The sequence below is a fragment of the Berkeleyomyces rouxiae genome, assembly GCF_048999995.1.
Source record: "Berkeleyomyces rouxiae strain 22BRR77 chromosome Unknown BrBRR77_ptg000004l, whole genome shotgun sequence".
In the NCBI taxonomy this organism is placed as follows: domain Eukaryota; kingdom Fungi; phylum Ascomycota; class Sordariomycetes; order Microascales; family Ceratocystidaceae; genus Berkeleyomyces; species Berkeleyomyces rouxiae.
The window spans coordinates 257,009-276,893 of NW_027396494.1; the positions used below are offsets into that span (position 1 = coordinate 257,009).

Below are 19,885 nucleotides of genomic sequence, written 5' to 3' on the forward strand. Positions count from 1 at the left end.
GCCTACCTATCTTTCTGCCTCCCAAGCTCACACTGCCCATGTTGTTGTAACACACGCCACCACCAGTGCTCTCCACACAAAATTCTGCCGCAATGTCATCTTCGTGGCATCCGGCCTTTATGCCAAACGCTACTCAACCGCCTGCCACTGTCTCTCCGTCGGGGACACTGCTAGACAACCAAGCTGTAGCTCCCGATGCGTCAACTGCCTTGGAGGGCCCAGCCGAAATCAAGACCAATGCCACCGCTATAGACACTGCGCTTCCATATTCGCCATCAGCACCTCTTCCTGAGGCCATTACACCTACAAATCCCACCCCTGCAGCACACTCTGACCCCGATGCCGAAGCAGAAGCCGCCGAAGCCCAAGACACCTACGATCCCTCCCCCGTGATATCACCGCACTATGTAGGGCCCAAGGCCGGCCACTGGAGCAGCATGTCGTTTGCCCGCACCGCTCAGGAAGTCAACTTTGACGACGAGGATGGCGCCGAATGGGGTCTCCAACGAACCGGTACCGATCCATTCCGCTTCATGGCCCCCAACGAACGCTCCAACTCCTTTCCTGTTGTGCCTCCATCTGCCCACCACAGCAGACAAGCCTCAGAGGCTCAGCCCATGCCAAATGCCGCTACTGAGGCTCTGATGTCTGTGCCCTCGGGAGCCGACGACCACTTTGATACCCCGCACGGCGCGCACAGCGCACTAGTCCATTCATTCGATGATCACGACAACGATGATGACAATGGTGAGGACGCCTGGGATCTAAAGCCTGCCAATGAGGAGGTTCTGGGCGGTGCTGTGGCCGACGATCATGGGTTCAATACCGCGTCGCGTTTTGAAGAGGGACTGCCGCTGATATCGCCAGCTGCGGCGCCTACTGGCCAGGACAATGCCACATCGCCTGCTACGCCTGCTATTGAGAGTGCTATCCAAGATGCTTTTGCGCGCGAAGCCAACACGAACGGGGATGACGACGATTTCTTCAATCGCGCTGCTGCTGTTACGGTGACTGAAAATGTCTCCCAGGATGGTGAAGGAAACCCTCGCCCGCTGGGCCTTGAACGCAAGTCAACCATGCAGGCTATGGGCACAATGGATACGCCTAACGACTCGAGAACAATGGCCCAGCCCAGCCTAAACATAATGGTCGAAGAAACAGAGGAGGAAAAGATAGATCAGATGCCTGAGCCTGTTCTAGTTGTTTCCCCCGAGAAAGAATTCACCGCAGATGACTATACTGAAGAAGGTGGATTCTTTGACCAGATTGCGCACCAATCATCTGAACCTGTCGCTGCTCAAGCTAACCCAGAAGTTTCCCAGGCAAATACAGAGGCTGCCCCCAACCTCGAGGCCAAATGGGAAGAGGCTTTTGCCGACGATGACGATGCTGGGTTCCTCGATGGCACTGCGCCTGGAGTTGACGTCGACGGCTTCCTCAGCAGCGACGACGATAGTTTGCTGGATGACGATGACGATGATGTGAACGCTCTGGCGGCCCAGACCGCTGCTCTTAGTGTCAACATTGCACCAGCACCAGGTCAGCAACAGGATGCTCCTGTCCCTAGCAATCCTTATCTCCCTACAGCAGCCTCTCCCCAACAACCGAGCTTCCCAAGAACGCCTACAGCACACGCCAGCGCTAGCTCAAATCCGTACAGCCATGCCCCGACGACTGCTGTGCCGAGTGCTCAACCCTCTACATACACTGCGATGGCTCCTCCTTCTAGACCCGAATTGCAAAAGGTTTCTAGCTTTGCCGACAAGTCCAAGAGCGGATATACTTCTCCCTATGATTTGCCCATGGATGTCGTTAAGCCTCGTAGACGACCTAGCACCCAGACCTTGGTGCGTCCTAACCCGGGCCCTTCTGCCTTGGCTCCTTCCGGTAGTCAACAACCCCCCGCTGTTGCTGTGCCCCCTCAGATGAATGCTCCGCCGGTACGGAGCTCCAGCTTCTCCTCTTCAGCCTACTCACCCGTTCCGCCTGCGGCTTCGGTCATGGCTGCATCTCCTTACACTGCTGGTGTGCCACCCCCTGGCGCTGCTAGCTCAACAATAAGCCCTCCAGGATCTCGCGATGCATCCTCCATGTCCGTGCCTCCTATCTCTGGCAGTGGCCCGCCCTCGGCTCGTCCATCTCTCAAGAGCAAGGGTAGTGGGTTCTTTGAGGATCTTCCCGTAGTGTCGAAGCCCCGTTCCGGCTCCAGGGCGCCTACTGCGCGCGCTGCGTCTCCGGCCGCTGCAGCTTCTGGCGCTGCTGGGTATTTCCCCGTGCAGCCATCACCCTTGGGTCATCCTAGTCAGGCTCAGGCCCAGCCCCACCCCCATCCCCATCCAGCCGTCTCACATGCTACCTCTCATATGGCCTCTCCACTAGTGCAGTTGCCCTCGACTCAGCCACACGCTGGTCTTGGACTTGTTACTCCGGACCGGGTAAACCCATATGCTCCCCAACCCGTCGCTACCAGTCATACAACGGCAACCACCCCGTCAACCTCGCGATATTCGTCTGTTCCTCCCAACGCCATCCCGCCCGCTGGCCAACACCCAGTTTCATCACAACCTTCTACTGGGCCTCCTCCAGCTCCTATCAATCGATACAGCCCGGCGCCACCTGCACCCCGCCCATCTCAATCATATGCTCCTGCTAGCTCCAACCCTATGCTCCCACATCAGCCACGCACATCGAGCCCTCTAGCCTACATGGAAATGCCTGGAAACGACTCGCAACCCCCGACTCTGGAGCGCCGCAGTTCCCATAGCTCTCAGTACGAGTCTAAGCAGACTCGTGTGCCATCTCTGCCGCCCACTTGGGAAGTTGATGAGGAGACGAGTCAGTCGGCAGCTCAACCTGTGCGAAACTCCAGCATTGACTCTCGGTACAGCCCAGCTCCTGCCCACGCTGTACCTTCATCGTTGCCCGCGCTTTCTACACCGCCACCACCGTCTCAGAACCACGTACCTCTACATCCATCGGCTCAGTCTACCCTTTCACCGCCAAAGCGGGCAAATGCCAACTATGCGCCAAGTCTGACTTCGACCTCTCCACGAAAGAGTTATGCTTCCCCTGCTGCGGGAGAGTCAACTGAGCGTCGCCCGTCTTCATCGTATGCACCTGTTGTAGCAGCTGTGCCGCCTCCGACATCAGGCTCATATGCCCCGGCTGTCTCAACACCTTATACCCCCGTGTCTCCGGTCCCGTACGCACCAATCCCAGCAGCTGCCTCGACTACTGCTCCCGTTCCTCTCCCCCCTAAGGCTGCCCCTGGCCAAACAGCCATACCTGGGCCTACCGGTACAGCAAGTCAGTATTCTATGCCTGCACATCAGCCCGCGCAACGTCCTAGAGCGCCTAGCCTGACGCTTAACCTCGTGGCACCGACAGACGGCCGTGAACATGACCCCCTTCAGCGGTGGAAAGGAAACCCGATTATCTCGTGGAGTGCCAGTGGCAATATCGTTACATCTTTTCCCAAAAATATCCCTCGCTACACTGCTGGTGTCTCGGCGCCCACGATGTTCCGCACAGCTGGCGAGATCAAGGTGCACCACATCAAAGACATGATCCCATTGGATGAGCGAGTCGTTCGGTTCCCTGGTCCGCTCAAGGGCAAGGGTAAGAAGAAGGAAGTCGTTGCTTGGCTGACTTCAGGTATTGAGGCTTTGGAGCGGGAGCTTCCAGATCTGCAGTTTGTCGGAACTCTTTCCACCGAACAACACCGTGCCGTTGAGCGTATCCTGTTGTGGAAGCTCTTGCGTATCATGGTTGAGAACGATGGTGCTGTCGATGGCAGCGAAAGTGTCGAAGCTGCCGTTCGCGAGCTGCTCACTCCTGGCTTAGGGAAGCCAACTGATGAAGATGGGAAGACTACAGACTCGGGATCGGGGTACATCATGAACCCGATGTCTGGTATACCAAACAACGGCATTGGAAACAGCAGCAGTCTTGCTGCCGAAGCTGTGGACCCTTCAGCTGTACATGAGATTAAGCGTTTTCTTGCCATCGGCGATCGCGAAAAAGCCGTGTGGGCCGCTGCTGACAAACGGTTGTGGGCCCATGCGATGCTTATTGCCAACGCTGCGTCTCCGGAGCTGTACAGGCAGGTGGCGCAGGAGTTTGTACGCAAGGAGGTGAACTCAGCTGGCCACAAAAACGAGTCTTTGGCTGCATTGTACAAGGTGCTGTCAGGAAACTCAGAAGAGTGTGTCGACGAGCTTGTGTCGTCACATGCACGTGTGGGTATGAAACTTGTTGCAGCGGCTCCATCAACTGCCGATGGTCTCTCATCCGACTCTCTAGATGGTTTGAACAAGTGGCGTGAAACAGTTGCGTTGATTCTAAGCAACCGCAGCTCCGACGACCTCCGCGCGCTTGTGGCCTTAGGTGACTTGCTCATTGGCTATGGCCGGGCCGAAGCAGCACACGTGTGCTTTCTTTTTGCTAAAAGCGCTGCTGTGTTTTCTGGTCTTGACGACCCCCGGGCCAACTTTGTGTTGGTCGGTGCTGACCATCGCGGCCAAGTCGACCAGTTCGCCAAGGAGATTGAACCGTTCTTGCTCAGCGATATTTTCGAGTATGCGCTCTCGCTTTCCCCGGCTGCTACCACCGCTGCGCATGCCGGTGTCCCTCATCTAACAGCCTACAAGCTGCACTTGGCTTTGATTCTAGCCGAATATGGCTACCGTGATAAGGCATTACAGTACTGTGAGGCTATCATCACCTCCATTAACGCCCAGACCCGCCGCTCGCCGTATCATCATCCCATCCTGGAAATCACTGTTGATGATCTGCTGAAGCGTCTGCGTAGTGCGCCTAAGGAGGAAACGAACTCATGGCTGCCCAAGCCGAGCATCAACAAGGTCTCTGACTCGATGTGGAATCGCTTTAACAAGTTTGTTGCTGGTGACGGCGAAGATGGAACTGGTGACGCCTCTGGCTCTGAGGCTGGCGGCGCTGACATTGGCCCCTTTGCGCGCATCACAGGTGGTACCCCGACCATCAGCCGCTCGCCATCCGTCGCTAACTTTGCCGACGCCTACACTAGTGGTATGCCTAATCTTGCTGGCCCTTTACAGGCTGCTTTCTCCGGCGGCATGGCTTCGCCACCCTCTGCGCTTACTATTCCCCCTGGAGGTCGCGCTGCTTCGCGCTATGCCCCGTCTCCAATGCTGTCTTCTTCTGCTCCAGCAGTCAACCCGTATTCTCCGGCCCCTCCAGGGCAGTCTGTGTCAGAATATGGATCCAGCCGGGTTCCGTCGTATGGTGCCTCATCTGCTGTCCATGGCCAGACGGGCTACTTTAGTAGTAGTAATAGTTCGTCGGCACTGGCACCTGCACCAGGCCTGCTTTCTCCTACGCTGAAGTCACCAATCAACTTCTCCGGCCAGGGCCAGAGTGTCGCCTTGCCCTATGCGCCCGTTTCTGCAGTTGATCCCACCTCTGCTCCTCCCCAAACCCCATCTCAACTGCAACAAACCCAACCGTCGGCGCCGCCCTCGATCAATCAGGACCATCTCCATATTTCGGCACCCCCGTCATTCGGCTACGAACCTCCTTCCTTGACGCCCGTAGTCTCTGAACCTGAATCAGAAAGCAAGCCCGCCAGCGGCTCTGTTACTGACTCTGCTGCTGAAGATGTGGCTCCTGCTGAATCTAGCGGAGGTGGTTTCGAGCCTCCGTTTTTCCAACCATACAGCTACGAGCCGCCTTCGTATGAACCCGACTCGGTGTCTGCAGATGCAGATGACAACGAGACTCCCAAACCGAAAAAGAAGAGCTTCATGGACGTCGACGACGATGATGATATTCTGGGTCTAAAGCAACCGGAGAAGTCCAAGTCAGACCGCGACCGTGAAAATGAGGAAATGTTTCGCCGCATTGCAGAGGAAGAAGGCAAGTTTTGTTGTTTTGAGCACAAATACATTGTTTTATTGAGACTGTTGCTAACACACTTACAGCCAAAAAAGCAGCAGAAGAAAAGGCAGCCAAGGCCAAAAAGGGCTGGGGCTTTGGCGGCTGGTTTGCTGGTAAGAAAGATACGCCACCCGCTCCTTCGGGTGGTGCACCTGGCGAGGCCCCCAAGGCCACCCGTGCCAACCTTGGTGAGGCTTCATCCTTCGTCTACGATCCTGAGCTCAAGCGTTGGATCAATAAGAAACCTGGCGCCGACACTCCGGAGGCTAAAAAGCCCGCTCCGCCGCCGCCACGCTCCTCGGGTCCAACTCCATCCGCAGGCACGCCGCCCTCAGGCCGCGGCACGCCACCGCCTCCCCCTGCTCGAACTGGCAGCGTACCACCACCCATGGGCGGTGCGCGCGGGTCGCCCGGTGGCATACCTCGTAGCGCGAGTATGGCGAACCTGGCGGCATCCGCAAACGCCGGCGTCGGCGCTGGCGTCAGTGGCGGGCCGCCGCCTCTTCCGGGCGCCAACAGTGCGCCTGGCGCGCCGTCGCGTCCTGGTACGAGCATGTCCAACGCAAGCAGCATTGATGATTTGCTAAGTGTGGCGCCGCGTTCTAAGGGCGCTAAGAACAAGAAGCGGGGCGGTCGGTATGTTGATGTCATGGCCAATGGGTCGCCGGCGGGACTGTAATTTGAACGGGATGTACTATTATGCGCTGCAATTTTTCAAAGCTTTTGTTTACTTGGTTTTCTTTTGGGGTTTTATTTTTGTGGTTCGCATGACCCAAATCGGTTCCATTGTTTGCATCGCTCTGGTAATTAGAAGATTGTTTTTTGGCACTCTGTTCCTTTTCCTGTATCTCCAAGATAATGTGGTGCGTCCCATCGCCTGCGGCGCATATATAAGTGTCACATGCTGTATGATTGCACATAGTACTGCAGCCCGTTAGCATATTGCATGTACCCCTTCCTCCACTAGCACTCAAACTCACCGTAATCACCGAGTCATCCGACCCAGGCTCATCGACGTGCGTCACATACACATACAGAATCAGCGCATGGTCATGCGAAAAACACGCAATCACCCGGCCATCCAACCGCCCCACACTCAACACCTTACTCCAATCCCGCCCATCCACATGGACCGTCGCCCACATGTCGGGCCCGCCCTCGCGGAACCGCGTGCTCGGATGCTCCTCAAGCGGCATGGCCAGCTGCGCCGGGTCCAATGCGGGGTTGACCAGCCCGCGCCACTCGCTTTCGACCGCGCTGCCATCCGTCGCGACCCGCAGCTTCAGCCCGCCGTGCATGTTAGCACTGAGCGCCAGCTTGGGCGCGCGCTGCGCGCTCCCGCCGCCGCCTACGCCGCCGCCCAGCGTCGATGACGGCCCCGCCCCAAACCCAGCGGCCCCAAGTGCGCTGCTGCTTGAACTTGTCCCACCGCCCGATGCAAGGCGCGTGAAGCGGTCGGAGATGGCTTTTAGCTGCAGCAGGGGTGGCAGCTGGATGTGCACGTCGGGCTCGCGCACCTTGGGCTGCATGATGGTTTCGACCGTCGTTGGGTGCAGCACGCGCACGGGAATGTCTTGGGTGATGATCTTTTCGCGCTCGCGGCGCAGCGACATCTCCATCATGGCGGCAGGGTCGTCGTCGTCTGGAAAGCCGAACTCGTCGACGCCCGCGCCACCGGGGCGCACGGGTCCGCTGCCCGCGCCGCCAGAGACAGTCCCGGCCGCTGTGATGGTCATGGAGAGCACGGGAAGACCGCCCTTTTTTGTGAGGCGTAGGGTGGTGCTGATGGCATTGGGCGCGGAGGCGGACTTGAGGGCGCGCTGTAACGGCTGCATGGGCAGTTCGAGGTTAATGGTGTTGTTCTCTTCGGCGGACTGGATGCTGTAGTTGTCAAAGATTAAGTCGGCGGAGAGGGAAGCCCAGACTTGGCTGCCGACATCCGGGATGACTGTGATTCGAACCGAATCATCGTCTAGACGGACCCAGGCAATCTTTTCCAGAGAACCAACAGCGGCAGTAAGCTCTAGGAGAAACGTCAGTCGTGGAAATATCAAGGAGAACAAATGGACGGGGATGTACTTGAAAAGATGCGCGGGTTACGGATGTCAGTCTTGAAGCGCATGTTGGAGGTGATGAAGAGCCTGGAGAAGTCGCAATGATGAATACCAAAGTGCAACCGAAGCGAAGCGCGTTGGTATAGTTTGAAGCTCGAAAAAGACTTGAACAGCGCCACAATCACACTAGGAAAGAAGCGAAAACTCTTCAGTCCTGCAAACGGGAAAGAGCAAGAACTACCTGGGCCAATCTATGCGGTGTGCAACCACTGCAGCGGGAAACTGCAATGTCAACTTTGGCGTGCTTTCCCATCTGAACATGAGATGACGTCTGAGTTGACAGCACGAGGAGACCGTGTTAAGAGTGTGAATAGTGCGAATAGACACTGTCCGGACGACAGGGCAGGATCAACCATCGACTCTCATTTAGACAGTTACAAAGTACATTAGTTACTAACTAGATAGTTAACTAGATTGTTTTCGAGTATAAATGAAGACACGCTATAACTAATAACAATGACAGTCTTGAACACACACATGAAGTAACGCAGCCAAAAAGAAAGAACACAAAATCCCAACCCACACAACACAGATAGTCAACAGATGCCCACCGCATTTTTCTCACCGATCGCCATGATGACGATGATAATAGCCCATGGGATAACCGTGAGGGTGATAGCCTTCAAACTGCAGATACCCATGCGTCTGGGGCTGTATCTGCCTCATGGAACTTCCACTGCCAATTCCAGAGCCTATCCCCAGCAAGAATTGTTCCTCCATCGGAAATTCTCCGTATGGATTGTAGCTCTCCAAGCTGCTGAACTCGCCGTAGGTGCTGGCCCACGATGAACTTTCGCCCACAGGCAAACGCACCTGAGGTTGAAACTCGCCGCCACAGTGAATCATCTTGGGCTCTAACAGGGGTCCTGTCACACTGGCAGTAGTATGAAGTCTTGGATTACAGGCTGTGCGATGGGGTATAGGTGGAGATACCACGGGGGTTGCCGGCATGGTAAAGGATGAAGACAGTGGGCTCGGTGGAAAGGCACACGAAGATGGCGTGGCGGGCATATATGACGAGGAAGATGATGAGACAGACAGGCGCGAGACAGGTGGCGGATACGGCGTCGGGAAGCTGGTGTAGCGGTCTCTAAAGACAGCTGGGCTCGATGGACATTGCATGCTCTGTGGTGAGTGTGATCGGGACTGAGGCTGCGGTGATTGTTGGCTGTGTGGCCACCCCCAGGACAGCGGTTTTGCCATTGCTTGTGACGCCGGCATTGATTCGTATGGCAGATCACATATAGGCATAGGCATAGCACATGGGTAATCTGCTAGTTGTCCCGGGCTAATAGTACTCGAAGCCAACGTTGACACTTCATCTTCTGACCAACTCGCAACTGAAGGGACGACTGTTGAGCTTCGCCTTTGTGTACGGGGTTCCGGTACTGCTGCCGCGCTCTTGGCCACGGGAAGTGACAGGCCACGCAGCTTCCCGCGCGACGCTACTCCGACGCCCCAGGTAAGCCGAGTCTTGTAACCTGAACACTCGGAGCCGACTTCCAGACATTGTGAGCAATAGGGCCGGCGGCGGTCGCATGCAAGGTTCTTCTTGGCGCAGGAAAAGCAGTCGTCGGAAGCACCGCCGCCAAGCGGCGTACGGCGACGGCGTCTGCGCGGAGTGGCGGAGGGCTTGTGGTCGGAAGGAGAGGATATGGCGGTTGTCATGGTGGCGGTCGGAAGAGACGTACAGAAAAGAAATGATATCAAGAGACGAACAAAGATTGAGAGAAGAGGGGAAGGGTTCTTTTGCAGTTTCTATGGAACAAACACGAAGGAGCTTCTCTGGCTTTATCGGGGTCTGTTCTTCACAATCTTCGGCTTCTCTTCCTTGCTTTTCTAAGCCGTTTACCCATTGGGCTTATTTTTTTATTTTGGCGGCAGCGCAAAAGTGCATCAAGGAAGCCAAAAAGAAGCCAAGCAAAAGAACCACCCCAAAAGAGTATGGCGACAGGACTGGGAAGGGGTACGCCAATGGAGCAGGGAACAAGGTAGTGGGCGGGAAGGAAGAGAAGGGAGCAAGCCCAGCTACTTGTATAAGGGAAGGGGAGGGGGCCTTGGTACAAGTGTCAAGTGTCGATACCGGCCTTCTTTACTGCTTTGGCGACTGTCCAGGGCCGCAGTCCATAGCCGAGGCGGCGTGGGGTATCACGGTACATACGTACGTAGACAGACGTACAGTAACTATATAGCTCCTCGTACATACGTACGTCCGGCTCACCACCACTTGACACCAATCTAATATTGGCGCCGCACACAGGCTGTACCATGGGAGCACAACAAGGGCCTCACGGCCACGCGAGACCTGCAGCAGGAGAGACAAGTGCCACCAAGAGGAAGGACGACCGAGGCCCACAGCAGCACAGCGCCGGAGAAAAGGCGGCTCTCTGCACTCGGAAACCACGCACATGGCGTCATTCGCGCGTACAGAGCAGCCAGCACGACCGACCAGAACAGAACAGAACAGAACAGCCTTTCGTTGCCTTAGCCATGCATGCTGGGCCTTGTTTTCGCCTGTGAGAATAACCAACAGCAGCGCCAGACAGACGGCGCACTCAGCAACCTGCCGGCTGTCGTGTGTCGGTCGAGAATGGCGACAGCCGAGCGAAACTGGACCATGGGCACTGGTCTTCCCTGTGGACTTGGGCGCGGAAGGGAGGCCTGTTTTCGGCTTGGACTGCCGAGCTTGTGTGTCCATGTCATTTACCTCGCTCCTCTTTATCTCGCCATCTACCACTGCTGCGCTCTGTTACATCTTTGCACCTCACACCTCGTAGTCTCACTATCCACACTTTACTCTCAGCTGCCGCCTGCCCCCCTCTCTCTCCTCGCGACCCCCCCCCCCCCCCTTTGCACCAACTGACAAGCCAAACAAAAGGTCTTGGCTTTTCTTTGTCTCCTCTCTTTTCTCCGTGTCAACATTGTTGCGCTGTCTGCAGCCCTGAACCCTGTCAACATCCGGCTGCCAACTGCACCATTTCGTTGGTGGTGTTGCAGCACCCCTTTCGGGCTTTCTTTATCCTCTCGCTCTCTTCTTCTTCCGCCGGTCTCCTCACGACTCAGATGGAAGCACCGAAGAAAAAGAAAATCACATAAAATCTTCAACACCATAGGACCCGATACGTACCCCATTTGTTCCCCGTATTGCATCACGTGACTGTCCCCCTTCGATACTATAACAAAGACCCGAGTCTTTTATTGACCATAGATGGATCTATCTACTTTTATTGACCGATACGAACCATATATCGGCTCTACTATTATATACATATAGCATTGTAGCCCTCGCACAGAGCATAACTTGACCGGAAAGCCCACAGCCTCAGTCCCTCTCAGCTCTTGTGGCATAATATGTACAGCAGAGCCATGATTCTCTTCATCAGATCAAGACTCACTCACAAAACTGCCGCTACACTATATTTCCTTGTATACGGCTTGTACGGCGGATCCTGAGTAGTACGCCACACGCCTTTCAAGCCACCGGACAGACCAATAGTCCAGAAAACACTTCTTTTCTAGCTTCTCCTGCGAGCAGGATAATCCTTTTTCTTCCCTGTAGTCATTGGTCCCATTAGGGCTGGAATGGATGTCGCCGTCACTCAAATCAAGGTTACACTAGTACCTTTTTTGTGGATCAAACCCTCCCCAACCCTAAATTTAAAGAACTTCACGCCATGTGAAACTTAAACTTCCATGACACTCCTCACGATAAGCAACAGGAATGATCAACCCACTACGTAAACAAAAGCAATAGCATATCATGCTAAGCTAGGAGAATAATATTGAACACTTTATGACAAAGAAGGGGAGGGCATACATCGGATGAAAGTCTACCTAGGTCGAGACAACCCCTGGCCGTTGACCGAGTCCTGATAGATCTACATTACTAGACGACATGATCTTTCCTTGACAAGAAAACTCGACAGGATTGAGTCAACCCAGTCTCGGCTAATAACAGCGGAATTAGTAGAGCGTAAACTAGGGTATGATCTTGGGAGAGCCACACCAAGAGCTACCCTATGAGGGAACATTTGTGTTGTAGCTTGTGCTCATTCTTCAGGCGGTAGTTGGATGTTGAAGAGAATTTTATTTAATCGAGAAAAATAAAGGAGGCTGACTGAGTGCCATTCATGTAATGCAGAGTTTCATGTAGATGTGCTAAACTCTGAACATGGCGAAGAAGAATTTCCAAACTTGGGAGAGAAAAGACGGCATACCACGGATAAGTCTAGAAGACTATACGTAGAGGGAGGTAACTAGAAAAAATGAGCAAGGAAGAGACATAACTACCTTGTCAATATCTTGTATCAAAGGCATGGATGAGGACGAGATGCTATCCAGAACAAGGGGGAGGAGTGCAGGCCTCGAGGTTTTATCTGATTTTGTTCGGCCTGAAAGTCGGCATCTGGGGGCACACTGAGCTATTTCACGAGGGAATAGAATAGATTGTGTGGGATGATTGTATTTTTGAAGCTTGTAAGTCTTCTCCTGCATCCCGTGAACTCTGTTTGAGTTGCTTCTATTTTCCCTCAAATAGCCGATATTTATCTTCAAGATGACGACCTTTCGGCTTCACATCGCCGTTTTGCCTTTCAAGTTGAATTGTTTAATTTTCAGCTAGAGTGGCGATATATTACGTCAATCTACGTACGTCTTGCCCCAAGCTCAAGGTCGCTCTCAGTTCGGGGTTTGCTTCGGGAGTCTTTGATCCGTATCTTGAGGGTGGAAATGCAGTATAATCAACCTAAAAGACTATATCTCATATGCAGTGTACATCAGTGAGGCTATTGACCATGAAGATCGAACTTTTTCAAGAGGGCTTGATGGCCAACATGATCCCAACACTGCATACATATGTAGTTTGATATTACATGGCCTCACGCATCTGTGGTTGCCTTGGGAGCCCTTACTTTGGCGCTTCCCGGTAGTGGCAGAAAAGATGTATGTATGCACATCAGAACTGCAGTTTCATGTTGCCGCCCGCCTGTTCAAGAGCGAAAGATTTGTATTAATAACGCCCATCACTCTGTCATGGAAGTTGACCTACACAAGTGTACATCTTCGTTCAAACCCAACAAGCTATATATCTCGACTCAGACAGGTGTGTACGAAAGCAAAAGTGATACACACAAGTCATCTCAGATTAACCAAATCTTCCAAAGCCACGACAAGTTGTCACCACTCATGGGTACACAGACAGCTATGATGTCGTACAAAAAATAAACGACGCAGCTGTCGGCCACGCGTATTAATACAGCCACATCTACAGCCACAGAGATGCAATAACCGCCACACGCTCAGAGCAACACCGTCCCTCGGAAGCCACGCAATGTAAGTAATAGTTACAAATAAAGAGTTATACAATATCAGAGCAAAAAACTGTGGATATCTTTAAAATATAGAATAAGAAATCAAGTTGAAAAAAAAAAAGAAGAAAAATGGGAGAAGGAAGAATTAAAGTCGTAAAGAAAGCGCGCGTGTTGTTGCAATGTTGATGGTGGCGATAATGATGAATGTTCTGTTCCCGTTCCCTGCCCTTCATTACTAGAAGTGAATGATCCCAGCGGGAGAGAGTGTCGTTTCTTGTATTTTTGATTGTTCATTTGTTTCAATTTTTTTTACGTTTGGGCTACAAGTTTGACTTCGGATACTGGCTCGGAATCGGGCTTGGATGTAGTGGCGGGGACGGAAGAGTCGGGCTTGGGTTTGGGTTCGGAATCGTCAAGCTTGAGGGCGGTCTGAAGCTTGGACTCAATATCGGCGGCGGTGGTCGTGGTAGTGGTGTCAGCCTTGGTTTCGGCATCGGGCTTGGCCTGAGGCTTGGTAGAAGAGCCTTCCGTCTTGGCCTGCAGGGCCTCGACAATGGGATCTCTCAAGGCCTCGGGCTTCGTAGTTGAGGCCCAGCGGTTAATGACCTGACCATCGCGGCCAATCAGGAACTTTTCAAAGTTCCACTTGATACGACGCATACCCAGAAGACCGGCCTTCTGGTCCTTGAGCCACGAGTAAAAGGGTGCCGTGTTGTCGCCGTTGACGTCGATCTTGCCGAGGATGGGGAAGGTGACGCCATAGTTGATTTGGCAGAAGCTCTGGATTTCGTCGTCGTTTCCGGGTTCCTGGGAGCCGAACTGGTTGCACGGGAAGCCGAGGAATTGCACGTCATCGCCGTGTTCGGCGCGCAGGGCCTTGTAGAGCTTCTCCAGCCCGGCGTACTGGGGAGTAAAGCCGCACTTGGAGGCAGTGTTGATGATGAGGACAACTTTACCCTTGAACTGTTCAAAGTTGTACTCTTTGCCCTTTTCTGTGGGAGAAGAGAGGAGCGGTTAGCGGAGAGGCGGAGGCGGCGCAAGGGATATTGCAGAAAGACGATAGAAGAAAGTTGACTCACTATCAAGAGGCTTGAAGTCGTAAAAGGTTTTGGTAGCCATGACGTTGAGATGTACGGATGGGTCGAGTTTGTGAGGCTAGTTGAAGGGATGAACACAAACACAGCTGATAGCGGCAAAGGATGGAACAACAGGTTGAGGGAAAAGACGTCGTTTGGGTAGAAGCAGCAGAGCCTGCGTATATCGGAGGTTGTGGTTGTCACAAGATGGACGGAGGGAGGGAGAGAGGGGCGGACGCGGGGGTGTGTATCAGATCAGAAGAGACAGCGAGAAGGGGGGGCGGCAGGGCAAAACAGAACAAAGCAGAGCAGCACAGAGTGAGTGAGAGTGGCACAGAAGAAGAAGAAGAAGAAGCGACTCTCGCGAGTTCTCTTGTTCTCAGTCGCTGTTTTTGTCTGGCGTTCTTTTTTCGGTCGACTGTGGAATGTTGTCGAACTGAGGAAACAAAAGCGGCGGTAAAATAAAGTAAATTGCAGGGAAAAGAGGCAGAAAATGGGAGAACAATAGCGAGGAAAAAAAGGAAATATTTTGTAGTTGCAATTTTGAGATTCCCGGCTCTAAGCTCAGACCACCACCTACTGCACACTGCCAGCCCAACGCCTAAGCTTTTTTTTTCTCTTCTTTTTTGCTTCCCTCTGCTTCGCTGTACTTGCTTAGCTTGGTGGTTCTGCCACGAACTGCATACTTGGCAATAGGGAAACTTGGCCACTGGACACCATTCGATCCAACTCTCAGAGCTCAGCGCTCAGCACAGCCCATCGCCGTCGCCGCCGTTGGTGGGCGGTGGCAGCTGGCGGTCAGTCCGTACAGCTGGCGGGCAGCTGATTTACCCGCCCATCATCACCGCACATTGGCATTCATCACATATCAGAAATTAGACGTTCGCTACTCTCCAAGAACACCAGCGTGAGAACAACAAGGACACAACAATAACAAAAACAACACACATATCCCACATTCCATAACCCACCACCACCACGACTTTTTCGCCCATCCTCGGTTCTGCTCTGCATCCCCCCTCCGCCATCCTTCTCCCCTGCCCCTCCTCGTCAGCCTAAAAAAGCCTCGGTCTTGTTGTGCTCGGCTTAGCTTAGCACCAACAAAAGCGGGACCAGCCTCCTTATCCTTATGGCAAGCTTTTTGCCCACATCTAATTACTTCACAACAAGACGTACACACATAACTAGCCCAGCATGTTGTAGCACTGCATCTCTCGCACCAACTGTGCTCCCAGAATTAGAAACAAAATAGAACAACCATACCGCTGTCTGCATGCATAGTACATACTACGCTGCCTCTGCGCTTATCATGGCCAAAAGGAACGGCGGGCCAACCGCTCATCCCGCTCGCTCTCCCACAGCTTCGCTCAACAGACCCAGAGCTGAGGCCTAGGCCTGGCTTTTCAGGACGATCCGATCTATCCACTCAGCTATTTGTAATTACGGAGCACCACATGCACACACGGCAAGGGAAAACAAGAGAAGACGACTCGAACTCGCGAGGACGAGAGCCCAGATTTGACAGCTTCGTTTGTCCTCATGCACCCTCTTGTCGCCTTCCTTCATCCTCCTTTTTTTCCTCCAGTACTTGTCTCCTCTTCATCTCGTCTATCCAAGTCGGGCAAAGCAGGAATCCAAAAGAAGCCCGCCGCCGTCGATCGTGATGGAGCCGCGCCCTGTTTTCGGTACATATCCGAAGGCCGCTGTAAACTAGTGACAGTGCCCTCTGTAGTTGTGCCCTCTAGGCCCTGTAGACGACCGCCAGCTGCTACCCTTAACCTTGAAGCCTCTGAAACTGGACTAAATGCCATCGGCTGAGTCTGACTATTGCTTATATCAGTCATCTTGACATCTCGCAAATCAGCTTTCACCCTCACCTTTGTATCTCACCAATCAACGTTCATCTTTATAGCTTGCATCTAGACCGACATCTTTCTGGGACCTAAGCGCTGTGACTAGCTAATACACTATCTATCCTACACTCTTCTCCATTTGTACAGGTCCAACCTCTCTACACAACCACACGCTCCACATTGACTTGCCCCTTCACAAAGTCAAACACATTCTCTTGGCACACCCGTTGGTAGTTCTCGACTGTTTGCAGAGAGTTCCACGCCGTGTGAGGTGTCAAAACCAAATTCAGTTCCTCGTCCTGATGCCCCACCAACGCTGAGTTGTCTGCTCCAGCCGGCTCCACATCGAACACATCGATGCCGGCTCCAGCAATCTTGTTACTCCGGAGAGCCTCTAGCAATGCCTGCTCGTCGACGACTCCTCCTCGGGCCACATTCACAAGCACAGCATCGGTCCGCATGGCCGCAAACTCGTCAGTACTTAGTAGCCCTTCCGTCTCTGCTGTGCGCGGACAACACAGCACAATCACGCTTGCTTCGGCTAGCGCCTCGTTAAAGGTTATGCGCCCACTGTTGGCCGCCGGTACGGCGCCTTTGCGCCCCACTATCCGGACAGTTGAGCCTAGCAACTTGAAGAGCGCCTGAACTGCTTTTCCGACCGCACCGTACCCGACAATAGCCACAACCTCCTGGGAAAGCGTGCGCGGGGGGTCAGTGGCGCCGTTGGAGAACATTGTCTTGACCAGCGCTCCCGTGCGCACCCATTCGTCGCGATTCAGCTTTTGCATGCATGGCACAAGGCTTCGGCGCACGGCAAAGTAAAGGGATAGCGCGTGTTCAGCAACAGTAACTGTGTTGCAGTTAGGCGTGTTAAGCACGGTGATGCCGCGGGCAGCACAAGCCTTTAGGTCAATGTGGTCGGTCCCTACGGAAATCGAGTGGATCATCCGCAGCTGCGGCGAATTGGCCTCGAAAAGGGCTTCGGCCGTTAGAGGAGTAACAATGGTGATGGCGATATGAGCGTCTCGGATACGTTCAAGGGCTTCTTCGGCTGTCGACCGCTCGTATGTAGTGAGCGTAAAGGTGTAGCCCTCCGGGAGCTTTAGCGCAGGGATGCTGCAGTAGTTGCTGCTTACAGCCACAATGTTGAGATGCTTCGGCAAGGGTCGAAGGGAGGTCATTGTAGTAATCGTGACGAATATTGACTTTGAATGGGTAAGACGCGAACACGGGAGATGCGGCGAAAAAAATAACTCGAAAGCTGTGAAGTAATGCAGGCTACCTCTCTTTGTAGATAATCAAGTCTGTCCTGCAACTACGCCTATCTAATCATGGCTTCTCTTGTCCAGCTCCAGAATGATAAGCCCCACCAAAACACCAACACACGAAGCATTAAAATTGGGGCTCCCAACAGCTTCAGGGAAAAATTAAGGCTTGGCCATGTCAAAATATTGACTCAAAGGGCGCGGCGCGGCTATTCAGGCGCACGCATAGGCGCGTCAAGTGTTAAACTCGAGCGTTGGGGTTGGGCGCAGAGGAGCTGCGGGACCCCTTCTATGACGTCAAATAAAGCTCACACGGAGCCGGCAACGACCTTGATGCAAAAACTTATCTCTGTGAAGATCTCAAGGGAACAAAAAAATATCCTGTGTAAAAAAACCCTGTCAACCCTTCTAGAGACATCCTGATGCTCGAGTTCTGCCGACTGTTTGCCGGCTCCTGCTGCTCCTGCTTTGTCTGACATCCCACTACCAGATAACTGTCACGCCACAGATTGCCACATCTCATCTCCGTTCCGCCCCGCCCCGTCCACAACAGCTTGCAAGATTCCAATCTCGGGCCGTATCAGCTATCGTGCCTTTTCCCGGCCACATACAACATGTCTAGTAACAAGAAGAACATTGTCATTGTCGGTACGCCCTCCCCGCGTCTTTGGACTCAAAACGCCTCTCTCATGCACATTTGCCGAGTCTAAACCCCCCCCCCCCCGGTCCAACTGCCAGACCAACCAACTCTAACCTGCCCGTTATGCATCCCTCCTGCAGGTGGAGGCATCATTGGATGCACCACCGCCTACTTCCTGACCCGCCATCCCAAGTATAAAAAAGACCTACACTCTATTACAATTCTAGAGGCTAGCTCTGTCGCTGCCGGCGCATCCGGTCGTGCTGGTGGGCTTCTTGCTGAGTGGGCTTATCCACAGTGCATCTCCCAGTTTTCTTTCGATCTCCATGCCCGCCTGGCCCAGACACATAATGGCCCCGAGAAATGGGGGTATCGTGGTGTGTCCTGTGGCACGGTGCGCGCTCGTGTGACCCCCGAGATGGTTGCGCGCCAGGAGGCCCATGGCAGCGGTGACCCGTCGGTCTCTCCTGTGCCAGTGGCCTTGCCTGCTGAAGAGTCGGGCGAGAACAGCGGCGTTGAATGGAAGAAGATTCCTAAGCAGGATGGAAAGGCTCGGTCGTTGCTCACCCCGAGCAACTTTCCGCCCGATCTCGACTACATCAATCCCGAGGCTATGATTTGGTGGGATGCCATGGACGGAAAAACGGCCCAGGTCCACCCCTTTCACTTCACCTCTGCCATGGCTGAGCTAGCCACCGCCGCTGGCGCCACCATTCTAACCCGGACACATGCAACAAACCTCATCAAGAACGCATCCAATACACACATCACTGCCGTTGAATACCGCGAACGGGACAGCGACACGACCAAGACAATTCCCGACGTTACCCACGTTGTTGTTGCTGCCGGGCCATGGACGAAGCGCTTACTTCCTGTAGCGCAAATTACCAGTGTGCGCGCGCACAGTGTCGTGTACGACGCCGCCGTTGCGCCCTACGCCATCTTCACAGGCATCACACTCCCCGCCAAGTGGGTACCGGCACACCGTCGCGCAGCAGGCCAAAAGCGCAAGCATCAGCGCACTGCAGATCCAGAGGTATATGCGCGACCGTTTAGCGAAGTCTATGCATGTGGTAAGTAAAGTCCTGCAGCATGCGTATCATCTGTACAAGTACACCTGTAGTTCCCAACAGGCCCGCCCTATCACTCGGTCATTTTTTGGCCATCAGTTTTCTTCAAGCCCCTCCCCCCAGGAGCTTTGCATATAGCTTTTGATCCATTCTGCCTGTCCCTGCAACTAACACGACCACGCAATTAGGCGAGACCGACTCGGCTGTCCCCCTGCCTGAATTCGCAGATCAAGTGCAGATCGACACTGACCAATGCGACGATATAACCGCCTACTTGGGCTTGATATCGCCGCAACTCCGCCATGCGCCCATCCGCGCCAAACAGGCCTGTTACCTGCCACAGCACTCTCCAAACAACGGCGAGACAAACCCTTTAGTCGGTCCGACCAAGACCACTGGCCTGTATGTTGCTGCTGGCCATACTTGCTGGGGTATCCAGAATGGGCCAGCGACTGGATGTGTCATGGCAGAATATATTATGGACGGCTCAGTAAGCTCTATTAATGTTTCTGAGCTGGATCCTCGTAGACATGGGATTTAAAACAATTCAAGAAAAGTGCTGAAAGCATAGGCTAGAGAGTGGTATACATCTCTATCTTTTAGAAATATAATCATGAGAATACGTTGAAGTCATCTTGCAAC

At 53.7% G+C, this 19,885-nt stretch overlaps 6 protein-coding genes across 6 annotated transcripts; 2 read left to right on the forward strand and 4 right to left on the reverse strand.

The window, feature by feature from the left end:
- Nucleotides 1–92: 92 nt before the first annotated feature.
- On the forward strand, nucleotides 93–6,595 carry BROUX77_004270 (uncharacterized protein; the record flags this gene model as incomplete). The annotated part of the gene is made up of 2 exons (XM_073749014.1): nucleotides 93–5,895; nucleotides 5,961–6,595. 2 exons carry the CDS (start codon nucleotides 93–95, stop codon nucleotides 6,593–6,595), a joined length of 6,438 nt encoding a protein of 2,145 aa, XP_073604727.1.
- A 218-nt stretch (nucleotides 6,596–6,813) lies between these two features.
- On the reverse strand, nucleotides 6,814–8,038 carry BROUX77_004271 (uncharacterized protein; the record flags this gene model as incomplete). Its single annotated transcript, XM_073749015.1, has 3 exons — nucleotides 6,814–6,840; nucleotides 6,897–7,939; nucleotides 7,996–8,038. 3 exons carry the CDS (start codon nucleotides 8,036–8,038, stop codon nucleotides 6,814–6,816), a joined length of 1,113 nt encoding a protein of 370 aa, XP_073604728.1.
- A 553-nt stretch (nucleotides 8,039–8,591) lies between these two features.
- On the reverse strand, nucleotides 8,592–9,698 carry BROUX77_004272 (uncharacterized protein; the record flags this gene model as incomplete). Its single annotated transcript, XM_073749016.1, has 1 exon — nucleotides 8,592–9,698. One exon carries the CDS (start codon nucleotides 9,696–9,698, stop codon nucleotides 8,592–8,594), a length of 1,107 nt encoding a protein of 368 aa, XP_073604729.1.
- Nucleotides 9,699–13,648: 3,950 nt separating this feature from the next.
- Nucleotides 13,649–14,458, reverse strand: BROUX77_004273 (uncharacterized protein; the record flags this gene model as incomplete). The annotated part of the gene is made up of 2 exons (XM_073749017.1): nucleotides 13,649–14,331; nucleotides 14,419–14,458. 2 exons carry the CDS (start codon nucleotides 14,456–14,458, stop codon nucleotides 13,649–13,651), a joined length of 723 nt encoding a protein of 240 aa, XP_073604730.1.
- Nucleotides 14,459–16,426: 1,968 nt separating this feature from the next.
- On the reverse strand, nucleotides 16,427–17,449 carry BROUX77_004274 (uncharacterized protein; the record flags this gene model as incomplete). Its single annotated transcript, XM_073749018.1, has 1 exon — nucleotides 16,427–17,449. One exon carries the CDS (start codon nucleotides 17,447–17,449, stop codon nucleotides 16,427–16,429), a length of 1,023 nt encoding a protein of 340 aa, XP_073604731.1.
- Nucleotides 17,450–18,147: 698 nt separating this feature from the next.
- BROUX77_004275 (uncharacterized protein) lies at nucleotides 18,148–19,784 on the forward strand (the record flags this gene model as incomplete). Its single annotated transcript, XM_073749019.1, has 3 exons — nucleotides 18,148–18,181; nucleotides 18,314–19,246; nucleotides 19,432–19,784. The coding sequence occupies 3 exons, from the start codon at nucleotides 18,148–18,150 to the stop codon at nucleotides 19,782–19,784; spliced, it is 1,320 nt and encodes a 439-aa protein (XP_073604732.1).
- Nucleotides 19,785–19,885: the final 101 nt, after the last annotated feature.